The 13,993-nt window shown below is 40.7% G+C and overlaps 1 protein-coding gene and 1 long non-coding RNA gene across 5 annotated transcripts in view; one reads left to right on the top strand and one right to left on the bottom strand.

The window, feature by feature from the left end:
• The window catches only part of LOC127528937 (uncharacterized), a 328,693-nt gene that overhangs the window by 253,647 nt on the left and 61,053 nt on the right, over positions 1 to 13,993 (bottom strand). The window lies entirely within an intron of this gene.
• rapgef4a (Rap guanine nucleotide exchange factor 4a) overlaps positions 1 to 13,993 on the top strand; it is a 348,015-nt gene that overhangs the window by 294,996 nt on the left and 39,026 nt on the right. For all 4 annotated transcript variants that reach the window (XM_028806286.2, XM_028806287.2, XM_028806288.2 and 1 more), the window contains 3 exons: positions 3,809 to 3,924; positions 12,233 to 12,318; positions 12,444 to 12,522. In XM_028806286.2, the coding sequence (XP_028662119.2) occupies positions 3,809 to 3,924; positions 12,233 to 12,318; positions 12,444 to 12,522 (281 nt within the window). The remainder of the gene's footprint in view (positions 1 to 3,808; positions 3,925 to 12,232; positions 12,319 to 12,443; positions 12,523 to 13,993) is intronic.

Genomic DNA, 13,993 nt, shown 5'->3' with positions numbered 1-13,993 from the left:
TGCTTTTCAATCACCTTTTCACGGAGTGGCTCGGAGTGTTCTTGTGTCTTCATTGTGTAGGTTAGGCCATTACACTAGACTTTCCAGATACAGGAGCATTTATACTACAGTCTATAACTAAAACCCCTTGACTACAGACAAGGGATCTAATTATGTGATTTCTAAAACCAGTTGGATGCACCAGTAATGATTTAAGGGAGTCGTATTAAAGGGTTTAGTTCTTAGACAATCAGTTCATATATTATTCTGTCTCTTTTTACTGTCCAGGACACATCCCATTCTTCGCTCATCTGTCCACCCTATTGGTCAATGCTGCTGTTTTCCATTTGCATTAATCAGCATGCCCTATTTCTCTATGAGATCACTTCTCGGAACTGAGCCTGAAATAAGATATGGTGCCCACTTTCTACAGCATGGTTACCAACAAATAAAAAAGCATACAACAACAACATTTATTTCTATAGCACATTTTCATACATATAATGTAGCTCAAAGTGCTTTACATGATGAAGAAAGAGAAAAAAGACAAAGTAAGAATTAAAATAAGAGAACACTGCGGTGGGTTGGCACCCTGCCCGGGATTGGTTCCTGCCTTGTGCCTTGTGTTGGCTGGGATTGGCTCCAGCAGACCCCCGTGACCCTATGTTTGGATTCAGCGGGTTGGAAAATGGATGGATGGATAAGAGAACACTAATCAACATAGAATAAGAGTAAGGTCCGATGGCCAGGGAGGACAGAAAAAAACAAAAAGACTCCAGACGGCTGGAGAAAAAATAAAATCTGCAGGGGGTTCTGAGGCCATGAGACCACCCAGCCCCCTCTAGGCATTCTACCTAACATAAATGATCAGTCCTCATTGTATTCAGGGTTTTTATGGAAGGACTTGATGATGATGTTCACATGGACTTCTGACCTTTAATCCATTAATGTAGGGACATCACGGTGGTGGTGGTGCAGGTCGCCACCACAGAAAACTGGAAAAAGAACAGAAGAGAAAGTAGGGGTTAGTACGGATTTTGGATCCACCATGAATAGTAATGATAATTAATTGAATATGCAGAGCATCCGGATTAAATTAAAATGAAATTATGAGAAAGCCGTGTTAAAGTAATGAGTGTTTTTAGCAGTTTTTTTAAAATGCTCCACCGTATTAACCTGCCGAATTCCTATTGGCAGGCTATTCCAGAATTTAGGTGCATAACAGCAGAAGGCCGCCCGCCTCACCACTTCTTTTAAGTTTAGCTCTTGGAATTCTAAGCAGACCCTCATTTGAAGATCTAAGGTTACGATTTGGAATATAAGGTCTCAGACATTCTGATATATAAAATGGAGCGAGATTATTTAAGGCTTTGTAAACCAGAAGCAGTAATTTATAGTCAATTCTGAATGACACAGGTAACCAGTGTAGTGACATCAAAACTGGAGAAATTTGCTCGGATTTTCTTTTCCTAGTTAGGATTCTAGCAGCTCCATTCTGCACTTGTTGCAATCGATTGATGTCTTTTTTGGGTTGTCCTGAGAGGAGTGCGTTACAGTAATCTTGTCGACTGAAAACAAAAGCATGAACGAATTTTTCAGCATCTTGCAATGTTATAGGAGGTCTAACTTTTGCTATGTTTCTTAAGTGAAAAAAAATGCTGTCCTAGTAATCTGATTAATATGTGATTTTAAAATTCAGGTCAGAGTCAATAGTTACCCCTAAATTCTTTACTTCTGTTTTGACTTTTAATCCTAATGCATCAAGTTTATTTCTAATAACCTCATTATATCCATTATTGCCAATCACTAAAATTTCAGTTTTCTCTTTGTTTAGCTTGAGAAAATTACTACTCATCCATTCAGAAATACAAGTAAGACATTATGTCAGTGAATCAAGAGAGTTGGGGTCATCAGGTGCTATTGATAAATACAGCTTTGTGTCATCAGCATAGCTGTGGTAGCTCACGTTATTCATTCATTCATTCATTTTCCAACCGGCTGAATCCGAATACAGGGTCACGGGGGTCTGCTGGAGCCAATCCCAGCCAACACAGGGCACAAGGCAGGAACCAATCCCGGGCAGGGTGCCAACCCACCGCAGGACACACACAAACACACCCACACACCAAGCACACTCTAGGGCCAATTTAGAATCGCCAATCCACCTAACCTGCATGTCTTTGGACTGTGGGAGGAAACCGGAGCGCCCGGAGGAAACCCACGCAGACACGGGGAGAACATGCAAACTCCACGCAGGGGAGGACCCGGGAAGCGAACCCAGGTCCCCAGGTCTCCCAACTGCGAGGCAGCAGCGCTACCCACTGCGCCACCGTGCCGCTCATGCGTCTTTTAATTTTCTTTTTTGACCAAATCAGTCAAAGCATTTTTAAGATTTTGGGGTATTTAGTTTTTCTATTGTCTTATCTTGTCTACTCCTAAATATTGATATATCGAAATATCCTTTTTTGGCGGATACCTGGTGCCCAAGATATACAATCCGACCAAATTTAAATTTTTTAACTAAATGGGAGTGTTTTTGTTGAAGAGTGAGTGAGTAAGTGAGTCAGTCAGTTAACTTTGCATTTTATATATATTGATTAATTTAGACTACTTTGTTGTTAATTTGACATTAAATAGTGTTTTCTGTTTGATCATTGTTAAAAAAGCCAAATTAAATCCACCAGGATTTAATGTTGTAAAACAAGGTAGTGAATACTTGTTGTAGGCACTGTATCTAAAGTATCATCAAAAATATCTGTGACAGCCTGGGTCTGTTTCCAGGGCTTCCAGGAGACTCACTAGCCCATTGTGACCCTGAACTGGGTTTCAGAATATTAAGTTACACATAATGGAAATGTATTTCCAGATATCTCAAAATAGCTTATTCTACATTCTGAGACGCCTGAAACAAATTTCAAGACATCTGAAAATGACTTCCTTGGTATCTATCTTACTAAACCACAGTTAATATATGCACGGCGGACGCACCGAGGCGCATGCGCACTGCGGCCTTGGTGCCCGCCCCAGAGTCCAGAGTCAAACGCAGCGTCTTTCCAAAATGCAGCGGCTTCCCAGAGTCAGTAGGTGGCGCCCGAACAACACAACCTCTGAGCGCCCAAACAACACAACCTGTACAGTCAAGCGCAGCGGCTTCCCAAAACGTGGCAGATTCCCAGAGTCAGTAGGTGGCACCCGAGCAACACAACCTGTAAACTAGACTTGCTCTAATCCACTGTGCCTTTAGTACAGATATGCGTATTGAATTGGATTTCCGATTCGCTAGCGAATCGCGGGCTTACTTGTTTTAAGATATTTCAGATAAATTTTTTGATATCTTAAAATAGAATAGAATGGAATGGAAAATAGGACATTCTACAGAAGTTCATTTTGAGATATCACAGGATCAATTTCAGGTCACAATATAACAATGCAGAATCTGATTTTGAGATGTCTTAAAATGATTTTTCAGATATCTGTAAAGCTGAACTTTATTCTGGCATACCTGAAATGTAATTCGAATTATCTCTTAATGTAAATATGGCATGCCATGCGTCCCACCATTCCAACTTTTGCTTGTCTTTTCCCCCACCCTCGCCCTCTCATTAGTGTGACGCCAGTTGCTGCGACTTGCTGGGATTGTGCTGCCATACCTGCCTTTGACAGGTGACAAAGCCACATCAAGCAAGCGCAGAATTCAACGTGTGGGTGGTCCTGATTGCGGAGGTGCGTGCCAAGGCAGGCCTGACTCTACGGGGGCTCTCCAGGCATCAGGGCAGGAGCGAGAGCCTGGAGAATGACAGAAAATGCTGAGCATGGTTCTGTCTTGTAGGATGTGGAAGCCAACACCGTCCGGCTGAAGGAGCATGATCAGGACGTGCTGGTGTTGGAGAAGATCCCCTCAGGCAGTCGTGTATCGAACCATGGAAGTTCTCAGAGCCAGCACAAGTAAGACCGTTTGATTTAATAAGGATTTTGTGGGAGGTGGGGTGGTGGGCTGCATGAGAACATGGAGATCATGACGCTGTCGGTGACTCTCTCTGCAGAGAGAACTAATGTTTATTATATATGCAGTGTGACGTAAAAAAAAGAAGAGTGAAAAACATAATGTACAACATCAGAAAGAGAAACAATTACAAAACGTGCTGGTATTAAAAAAAAAAAAAAAACTACCACTTTATAATGTAAATATTATACTGGAGACTGTTCTGGCAGACATATGGGTGGAGTGGGGTGCAGCGCAGGCTGGGGTGGTCAAGAGAAACATAGTACCACATTCTTTTTGGACCCATTTTGATCTTTTCCACACCTATGCGCCGCTTAGGTCTTTAATACCCAGACTAGCCCTGGCTCTGATGTAAACAAAAGTCATTTAATTTACCGTAGCAGTTCACTACCCAAGCAGCTGACTTTATCCACACTGTGGAATGCGCATGTACTGTAAAATGGCATCAGACCGTTCCTCCATTAACGAAGACGAACAATCTCTGTGCACTTGTCTGCCTGCAAATCTTTCTTTCAACCACACTGTCTGTGCCATGACCTGCATCAGGAACGAGTGAAAGAAGATGAAGTGCACCAAGAATGGAGAGGCCAAGAGCAGCAGGGTGCCCTATAATATGTCTCAAACACTTCTGATTTTACTGACGTTTATATACTTAGTGATTTTCATTTCTGTGAAATTCTAATCTATTAGAAAAAAAAAGACAAAATTAGATGTCCACCCAAATTGGGATGCAAAGCAAATTTAATGACAACCTCAGAAGAAGTCTAACAGTAGAAAGATGGCCGACGGACACGGCACCTCTACACAGTCAGTCCTCTGTCTTGTCAACTTGTTCGACACCTTCAGTCCACTCAAGCAGTGTACACATTTACATTATAAACACAATGTATATTTTCTACAACACCTTTCAGTTGTGAATCCCATGCTAAAGTTCTTGACAAGAGCAACAATTACTGAAAGCTTATATTTCTAAAATGCATATAATTGTAGTAGTGGTTGGCGAATTTGCTCAGGGTCACATACTGTATATGGCACCTTTCAGTAATAAATGTCATTTATCTGCGGTGGGCTGGCGCCCTGCCCGGGGTTTGTTTCCTGCCTTGCGCCCTGTGTTGGCTGGGATTGGCTCCAGCAGAACCCCGTGACCCTGTAGTTAGGATATAGTGGGATGGATAATGGATGGATGGATGTTATTTACAGCAGTGTTTCTCAAGCTAAGGCCTGGAGGCCACCTGAGGCTGCAGATTTCTGTTCCACTTCACAATCAGCGAGTCATTTTACTGTTATTAATTAAACAATGAGATGCACTCTTTTTTCCTCTTCTTCTGTTTTCCTTTCTTCAAAAAATTCCAGTAGTGTCAGATGAAACATTTATAAGAATTTTAGAAATGATTGTATTGATTGTGTGAATTTCCCCTTGGGATTAATAAAGTATCTATCTATCTATCTATCTATCTATCTATCTATCTATCTATCTATCTATCTATCTATCTATCTATCTATCTATCTATCTATCTATCTATCTATCTATCTATCTATCTATCTATCTATCTATCTATCTATCTATCTTTTCGTCTCTGTAAATGTTTAACTCTCTATTGTTGTTTTCCTATGAATTACTGAAAGCTTATATTTCTAAAATGCATATAATTGTAGTAGTGGTTGGTGAATTTGCTCAGGGTCACATACTGTATATGGCACCTTTCAGTAATAAATGTCATTTACCTGCGGTGGGCTGGCATCCTGCCTGGGATTTGTTTCCTGCCTTGCGCCCTGTGTTGGCTGGGATTGGCTCCAGCAGAACCCCGTGACCCTGTAGTTAGGATATAGCGGGTTGGATAATGGATGGATGGATGTTATTTACAGCAGTGTTTCTCAAGCTAAGGCCTGGAGGCCACCTGAGGCTGCAGATTTCTGTTCCACTTCACAATCAGCGAGTCATTTTACTGTTAGTGCATCTCATTGTTTAATTAATCTTTTTTCCTCTTCTTCTGTTTTCCTTTCTTCAAAAAATCCCAGTAGTTTCAGAAGAAACATTTATAAGAATTTTAGAAATGATTGGGTGGCACAGTGGGTAGCACTGCTGTCTCGCAGTTGGGAGATCTGGGGACCTGGGTTCGCTTCCCAGGTCCTCCCTATGTGGAGTTTGCATGTTCTCCCCGTGTCTGTGTGGGTTTCCTCCGGGCGCTCCGGTTTCCTCCCACAGTCCAAAGACATGCAGGTTAGGTGGATTGGCGATTCTAAATTGGCCCTAGTGTGTGCTTGGTGTGTGGGTGTGTCCTGCGGTAGGTTGGCACCCTGCCCAGGATTGGTTCCTGCCTTGTGCCCTGTGTTGGCTGGGATTGGCTCCAGCAGACCCCTGTGTTTGGATTCAGCGGGTTGGAAAATGGATGGATGGATAGAAATGATTGTATTTTTTCGTCTCTGTAAATGTTTAACTCTCTATTGTTGTTTTCCTATGAATTTATCTTTTGCTGTGGCCCTTGCATTCTTAATTATATTTACAATAATGACAGTAAAGAAGGGGTTGGGTAGACATCATGACAAATGACACTGAATACTGGAAGGATTCGGCTATTTCAGTGTCAGCTCCATTAACGCCCAGATGTAAATAGTGCATTAAATAAACAGAACACCTGCACAATCAGGATGATGATGATGATAACAATCTTTTAAATCCACAGAATAAAAACACTACAATATATCTATAAAACACACATTAATGTCTGCTAAATACCAAGTAAAATTTAGTAAACTGTTTTTGTAAGTTTTGGACTGATGCCAAAAAAAAAGAAACTGGGAAATAACTGGTTGCTAAATTGCATCTACACATAAAAGCAAAATTGGTTGGAACAAAAACCTGCAGCCACAGGAAGCACACTGATTTACTGAATTATAACAAATTGTTTTTGTATATGTTTTATGTGAGCTCTGACAGGTAACATGGCTAGCACTCTGGATCAGTAGTGCAGACTAATTCAGCAGTTCTGTGATTAACACTCAGGTCCACCCATCATATACAGAGCAGCTTGAATTCTTCCAGCCATCGATTCAATGAGGTTTTAGAAAAATTCCTTAGGGATTTTGGTCCATGCTGACTTGATGGCATCACACTAAATTTTCAGCCATCATTTTGTGCTGCAAACTTCCCAACACCACACACACCAAAGATTGGACTGAGACCATTGGTGTAAACTGAAGTCAATGTCGTGTTTTTTTAAAACCAGCATGAAATGATATATTTTTTGCAAATTGTCATCAACAGTATTCTCCGTCGGTATTAAAAGGCCTAATGTGCCCCAAGAAAATATTCACACTCTATTCTACTACCACCAGCAGCTTGTACCTTTGGCACAAGTTAGGATGGATTCATAAGTTCTTGTTGTTTACACCAAATTATGACCAAAAAGGAGAGTCATCAAACCATGTGACTTTTTAAATCTTCATTTGTCCTAATTTGGGAACCATTTGCTCATTATAGTCTTATACTCCTATTCGTACACAACAAAATTGCAACTCATTAGCAAAGCTGGAGACATGCCCTTCTGTTCACCACCATGTGTAACGGTGTATATTTGAGGTCTATCTGTTAGCTTGAACAAGCCTGACCATTCTGCCTTTCTTGGAAGGATCAGGCACAAAAAAAGTAACTAATCATGAACAGAAACCCAGGTCAATGCAATGCCCACTCATACACATACTCACACAGTACCAATTTAGAATCTTCTGTCAACCCAGTTATCACATCTTTGGAGATGTGAAGGGATAACTGGAATGCCTGGAGCAAACCCCACACAACAACAACATTCATTCTCTAGCACAATATCACACATGAAAGCAGGTCAAAGTGCTTTACAATAATAATGGCTAAATCTCCAGACAGAGGAGCAGCTTCAGCGACATACTGCTGTCATCGTCCTGCTCCACTGACAGACTGAGGAGATCGTTCCTCCCCCAAACTATGCGACTGTTCAGTTCCACCCGGGGGGGTAAACGTTAACATTATATAAAGTTATTGTCTGTTTTTACCTGCATTATTATCAATCTTTAATTTAATATTGTTTTTTGTATCAGTAAGGTGCTGCTGGAGTATGTGAATTTCCCCTTGGGATTAATAATCTATCTATCTATCTATCTATCTATCTATCTATCTATCTATCTATCTATCTATCTATCTATCTATCTATCTATCTATCTATCTATCTATCTATCTATCTATCTATCTATCTATCTATCTATCTATCTATCTATCTATCTATCTATCTATCTATCTATCTAAACAGAGTTACAAAATAAGTAAAAACTAAAGAATTCTTGAACCATAGAGAATCATAATACCCAGCTGTATTATCGTAGTATTTCCCTCTACATACCATTTACCTGTTTTCCCTCAAGAGTAAGTGTACTCATCAAGTTCGTTATCGGGTTAGTCTCCTGTTGCACTTTAAGATGAACACACACACATACATAGATATACGCATACACACAGACCCCAACCACAACAGTGCCCCATGAATGACACACACACGCTGATTAACCTCTAGCACTTTAAACCACACAAGTGCTTTAGGAATAACACAGCCTGTCACTCAGCACTTCAAGACACTTACTTATTATCGGCACGAACAACATACGATGTTTTAATGATCTCTGATACCTAAATATTACTTTTGGTCTACAAGAATACATTTAAACATACAAAGACTCAGAGGTGTGACCAGAACATCATGTGTGGGTGGGCATTTGGCTTGTCTGTGGGGGCAAAAAATATCCATCCATCCATCCCCATTTTTGTAGGGGGGTCAAATAATAATAACAACATAGTTTTATATAACATATAAAAGCAAAAATTGTGGCATAAATCATAACCTATTGTTCAATAAAATTAACAGAGGCAATGGAACTTGTATTATTATTTTTTGTGAGCAAATATAGAACTACATCTACAAGGTAAATATCAATAAAGTCAAATGTATACAACATATGAGAGCCAATCAGGTGTTCTTCAGGGATGGAGTTCTGAACAAATCTAATCACTACAGACAAATTCTCAATGTTACAGCGATCCCTGGTACTATCACTCTTAATGCAAAGTCCAGGAGAGTCAGCTTTTTCATATTTGGTCCTGATATCTTTTGCCACCATTTTGGCAAGAGTCTCAATTATTTAATTTTGAATTACATTGGATGTGTATTTTGCGTTGTCTGGGATGTATTTTACAGTTTCTGCAAGTTTGGCATCTTTTTTGATTGTGTAATCAAAGAACTTAAGGAAAAGCCCCTCCTTCCCACCTTCGTGATTGTGACCATGCAGAGCCAGTTCCTTGCGGCCTCCCCAATGCTTTTCACATAATATCTATTCTTTTCTATCTGGGTTGGACCCAGTAGTTGAACTATGCTTTCACCCGTCTCTGCCCGGCGCCGATACTCTTGCCATGTATACATGGCTCTGACGTGCAGAATACTAGACGTGTGTTTGTGGAAGCCGCCACCGTCTTTTTCTAGAGCTTTTTTCCAATTATTGTAGCCATGTTTGGTGAATATGTCCTCGCGGTCCGAATTGGAAACACTAAATTTATGGCAGCCAAAGCAAAAGCTGCCATTACGGACAACAGAATATTCAAGTCATGGTCAAGACTGATACTAGCTTGCACTAAAACATCTGAGTATCTTTCCGAATCCATCCAACCATCCATCCATTTTCCAACCCGCTGAATCCGAACACAGGGTCACGGGGGTCTGCTGGAGCCAATCCCAGCCAACACAGGGCACAAGGCAGGAACCAATCCCGGGCAGGGTGCCAACCAGAATCCGCGCTTGGGATAATTAATTAAAATGGGCTGGGATGGGCTATCCATATTTAAGTCAGGTAGACCGGACTGTATATTTTGTTGAAGGCAGAGGTTTGGAGTACCCGACACGGGCGCAGAGCTGGAGGATTGTGTAGGCTTAGCTACATCTTTTGGAGTTTCAGTTCCCGACGTGGGTGCGCTGTGCTCCGTGTTGGTAGCAGCGGTGCTGTGCTCAACTGTGGAGCCAGCAGCTTGCGAAAGGACAGAGGTTGAAGATGTCTGCTTTTTAATAAGCCACCTATGCATAGCCTTTGGTGTTACCAACCATCAAATATAAGAAGAATGGAATGTATACGCTATTTTAATTAAAGAATGCTGTCAACAGGTTCAAAACGTGCTGCAAAATGTGCGGCGAAGTGAACTGTGAGCAGCACGGTGCCTGTCTAGTGGAGGAGTTATTCATCACCAGAGTTTTCATTGGACAGACAGAGCATTTCGCAGGGGGGCATGGCTTGTCTCTGGGGGGGGCAGTGCCCACCCCAACAACCAACCCGTGGTCACGCCTCCGGTTATCAACCAAGAATACATTCTTTACATGCAGTTCCCTACTGTTGAGTGTGGCTCTCACCCTCAGCCTTAATAAACCTCGCAGCACAGAGCGTATGGCAAATCTCCGGCTGCACCAGGTGCTCAAAGAAATCTAACTTATTACTTCAATCACTCTATAGACATTAAGACAAAGCATAGAAAGTTAAAAGCAGCATGGTATTTATTACAAGAATAATAATAATACCACTGGAACAAATAATAATAGAAAATGGGTACTGATAAGAAAGTCTGACTATATATAGTCTTTAGAAAAAGCTTACGAAAAAGTTACAGATGACAAGGATGAATGTCCCAGAGTGGCGTTTGATTTAGCAATCGATGTTCATGAAAATGCTGTTAACTGACGATCGGATGACAACTGGTCATATGTGTCTTTGTTGTCTTCTCTGACGTTGCTCTTCCATCGTCGTTGTTTCTCTTCTTCTTCGTTGCTTTCAAATGAGGCATATTTATTATAAAGTTTCATGCCATGGTTTCACAACACATGATTGTTGCATGCACCTGATTGGCTGGCTGTCAATATGATGGATGAAATTTGCTCAAACTCTTTAATCTATCTTTTCCCAGATAATAAAGTTTTATGATATTGCCTCATGTCCTCCTTTCCCAGGCTGTAAACCAAATTGTTGTCCCAGATGTCCATCCATTAAGTAATCAATATTCTGAGGCATTGCTCAGTATTCCTTTCCCAGGCTGTAATACCAATTTAGCACTATGCTGTGAACAACTGTTATAAAAGTGAGGTGTAAGGGAAGAGGATATGCCTTTTTATTATTATGCTTCCTACATCTGAATTCATCTTGTTGGGATTGAGCAAAATATAATAATAAAAATATAGAAAATAATTTGTAGATTTTATACACCCAAAACACCCAGCTTAATTACTTAAATTTATAGTCAGATGGTCAGGGTGAACAGAATAATAAAAACCTCAGTTGGCAGGATTTTGGAGAAAATGTACTTGTCAGGTTCCAGTGCCAACACATCCAACAACTGGGCACAGAATTGGACCTCAGAACACTGCATCTATGAGGCTAGCAGTGCTAACCACTGTGCTGCCTGTTACGTGTGTGATGTCTTTATAATAGTGGACTTCACTCTGCTGAGCCTAACATGGCTGTTTCTCTACTTCTGCAATGTAACCACTAGCAGGTCACACACTGAAACAATGGGGCTTATTCCAGCAGCTCTGTAATTTAAAGTAATGTGCTTCTACAGTGAAGACTGTCACCTGGCACTTTACAAAAATGGTCCAGTTACTTCCCTACTGCTTTTACAGTTGGAACCCTTTTACATAAACTCTATTGCTCAAGGTTACAAATTTAGCCAGTACTGGGGATTATTCCAGCAACTCCCAGAAGTTACATAGCACATTTTCTAACATAATGTCTTTCCCAAAAAGCTTTAGAGTTTTAACAGAACTGTTTCTCTGTTTCACACTGTGAGTACTGGTAGGTAAAGTGATTCAACCGATGGCACACAAACTGCTGCAAAGGGTGTTAATCCAAAGACCTTTACAGGTATGGCCCTGTTGATTCCATACTGCTTCTACTTTTGGAAACCTGACAGGTTAAATGTGTTGCTCAGAGTCTGCATCCTTATGATGTTATATAGCTCCTTTGCATTATATGCTCCATCTGAGTAATCTTCACAGGAACCGCACAATTGTTTCTATTGTACAATTTAATGACTACTGCTCTCACATTCTCATTTTCAGAGAAAACACAATGACTATATATCTTTGGTAGCTAAATCGCTGCTGTAGCTTGAATGTTGTTACCAGAAGCTCCATCAAGGTGGTCAGTGTTAAACAAAAGGATGTTTAACAGGTCAGTTTTTGCCTTTTTCAGGTACATGGTGATGTCTGGAACACCAGAGAAGATATTAGAGCACTTCCTAGAAACAATGCGCCTTGACTCAACATATGCAGACCCAGGTAGGAGGTAGTAAGAGAATGAAGCGATACGAGTAAGATTAGTGTAGTTCTAGCAATTTACCATCATCTGTAATGTCCAATGAATAATCCCTCACTCTCTCTCTCTGTTACTCTCCTATTTACAGATTCTGCACTTGAAGACTTCATTCTGATGCACTGTGTTTTCATGCCAAACCATCAGCTCTGCCCTCTGCTCATGTCTCAATATCCTTTTGTGATTTTTCAGGTTTCTCCTTCTCAAAATTACTTTGTCAGACACTATTCCAAATGTTGTGCCAAAGCTGTCATTTTCCAATTTCCCTAATAATCCAGTGAGATCTGCTACTTTTTCTTTGTTTTATTTTAAACCATGTGTGTCAGGCAGACCTACACCTGGAAACATGGCACAAAGGACACTTTGTAGGAGTTTGTAAGGATGTTTCCACCCCATATACATAAGCATGGACAGTGATTCTATAAGGTTGTATACTGAAACCAACCCTGCAGTATTACATGTATGTTACACCCTTAACAGCAAACTTTGTCCCCAGGTACTTTACAGACATGGTGCCCATGTCTACTCTGCTGTATATACTTTTTTAGGTGCATTCACATGTAATGCAAAAAGCACCTACTGTGGTAGCCGTGTTTGTCTGTCTGTCCATTGTAACCACAGTACCATTGTAACCACTTCCGGGCCATAACTAAAGTATGGAGGTCCTCCTCTGAAAACGAGACTCGGGGACCCCAACAGAGCTGCATTTCTGGACTCCAATATCCAAGCACCCCTGTGGGTGTCCCAACTGGGTTGCCATATGAGGACCACTGCCACCTGGCATATGGAGGATGGAACCGTTCCCGTATCTGAGTTTCCACTGGTCTGTCCATTATTTCCTGCTGGCTGGAAACCAAGTTAATTCTCCAATCCGCTGGCCATTTTGCTTTTTGTTTTGCCTCCCGTCCCGGTAATGTATTTTTCCCTGTCTCATCAGGGATGCCCATTCTCCTCCTACACTGTATGAAACAACTTAACTCCCAGTGAACACATTTTGTTGAAATTTGGTATATTTATTCTTCTAGTAAAATTGTTAGGACAGTTGAATTTTTGTTGAGATACCTTGAATACAGGGTAACTAAACATTTTTTAAATTTCTAAATCTTTCATTAAAACGTTTTGGCGATTTTGTGGCTTTGTCTGCCGAAAAACATATTAACGTTTGTTTAGTTTAATGTTTCATTTTTTTTTTGAGAACAGTTAATTCAACTTTCACATTTTTTATATTTTTTCTTGTGCTCCTTAAACTGCTGCTGCTGATGGCAAAACAGTGAAACACCTGCAGTAGTGCCAAGTATAGTAGGCAGGATGGCCAACTATTAACATATAAGGAAGATTTGACATTAAATGGGATACTTCTTTGATAAATTTTATACTTCAAACATTTTAAACTACAATTAGCCACAGATCTACCAACCATCCAACAACAACTCAGAAAAGCACATGAATCTTTTCATCACTTGAGATGGAATCTGCTGTCAATGAAAGAAATTCCATCCACATGACATTGTAAAATGGCATTAAAACATATTTTATGTACACAAGTAATACACGGTGGCACAGTGGTAGCGCTGCTTCCTGGCAGTAAGGAGACCTGGGCTTGTTTCCCAGGTCCTCCCTGCGTGGAGTTTGCATGTTCTC

This window comes from Erpetoichthys calabaricus, chromosome 8, assembly GCF_900747795.2.
Source record: "Erpetoichthys calabaricus chromosome 8, fErpCal1.3, whole genome shotgun sequence".
Taxonomy (NCBI): domain Eukaryota; kingdom Metazoa; phylum Chordata; class Cladistia; order Polypteriformes; family Polypteridae; genus Erpetoichthys; species Erpetoichthys calabaricus.
Note: the sequence above shows the minus strand (reverse complement) of the source record. Positions and strands in the feature narration are given on the sequence as shown.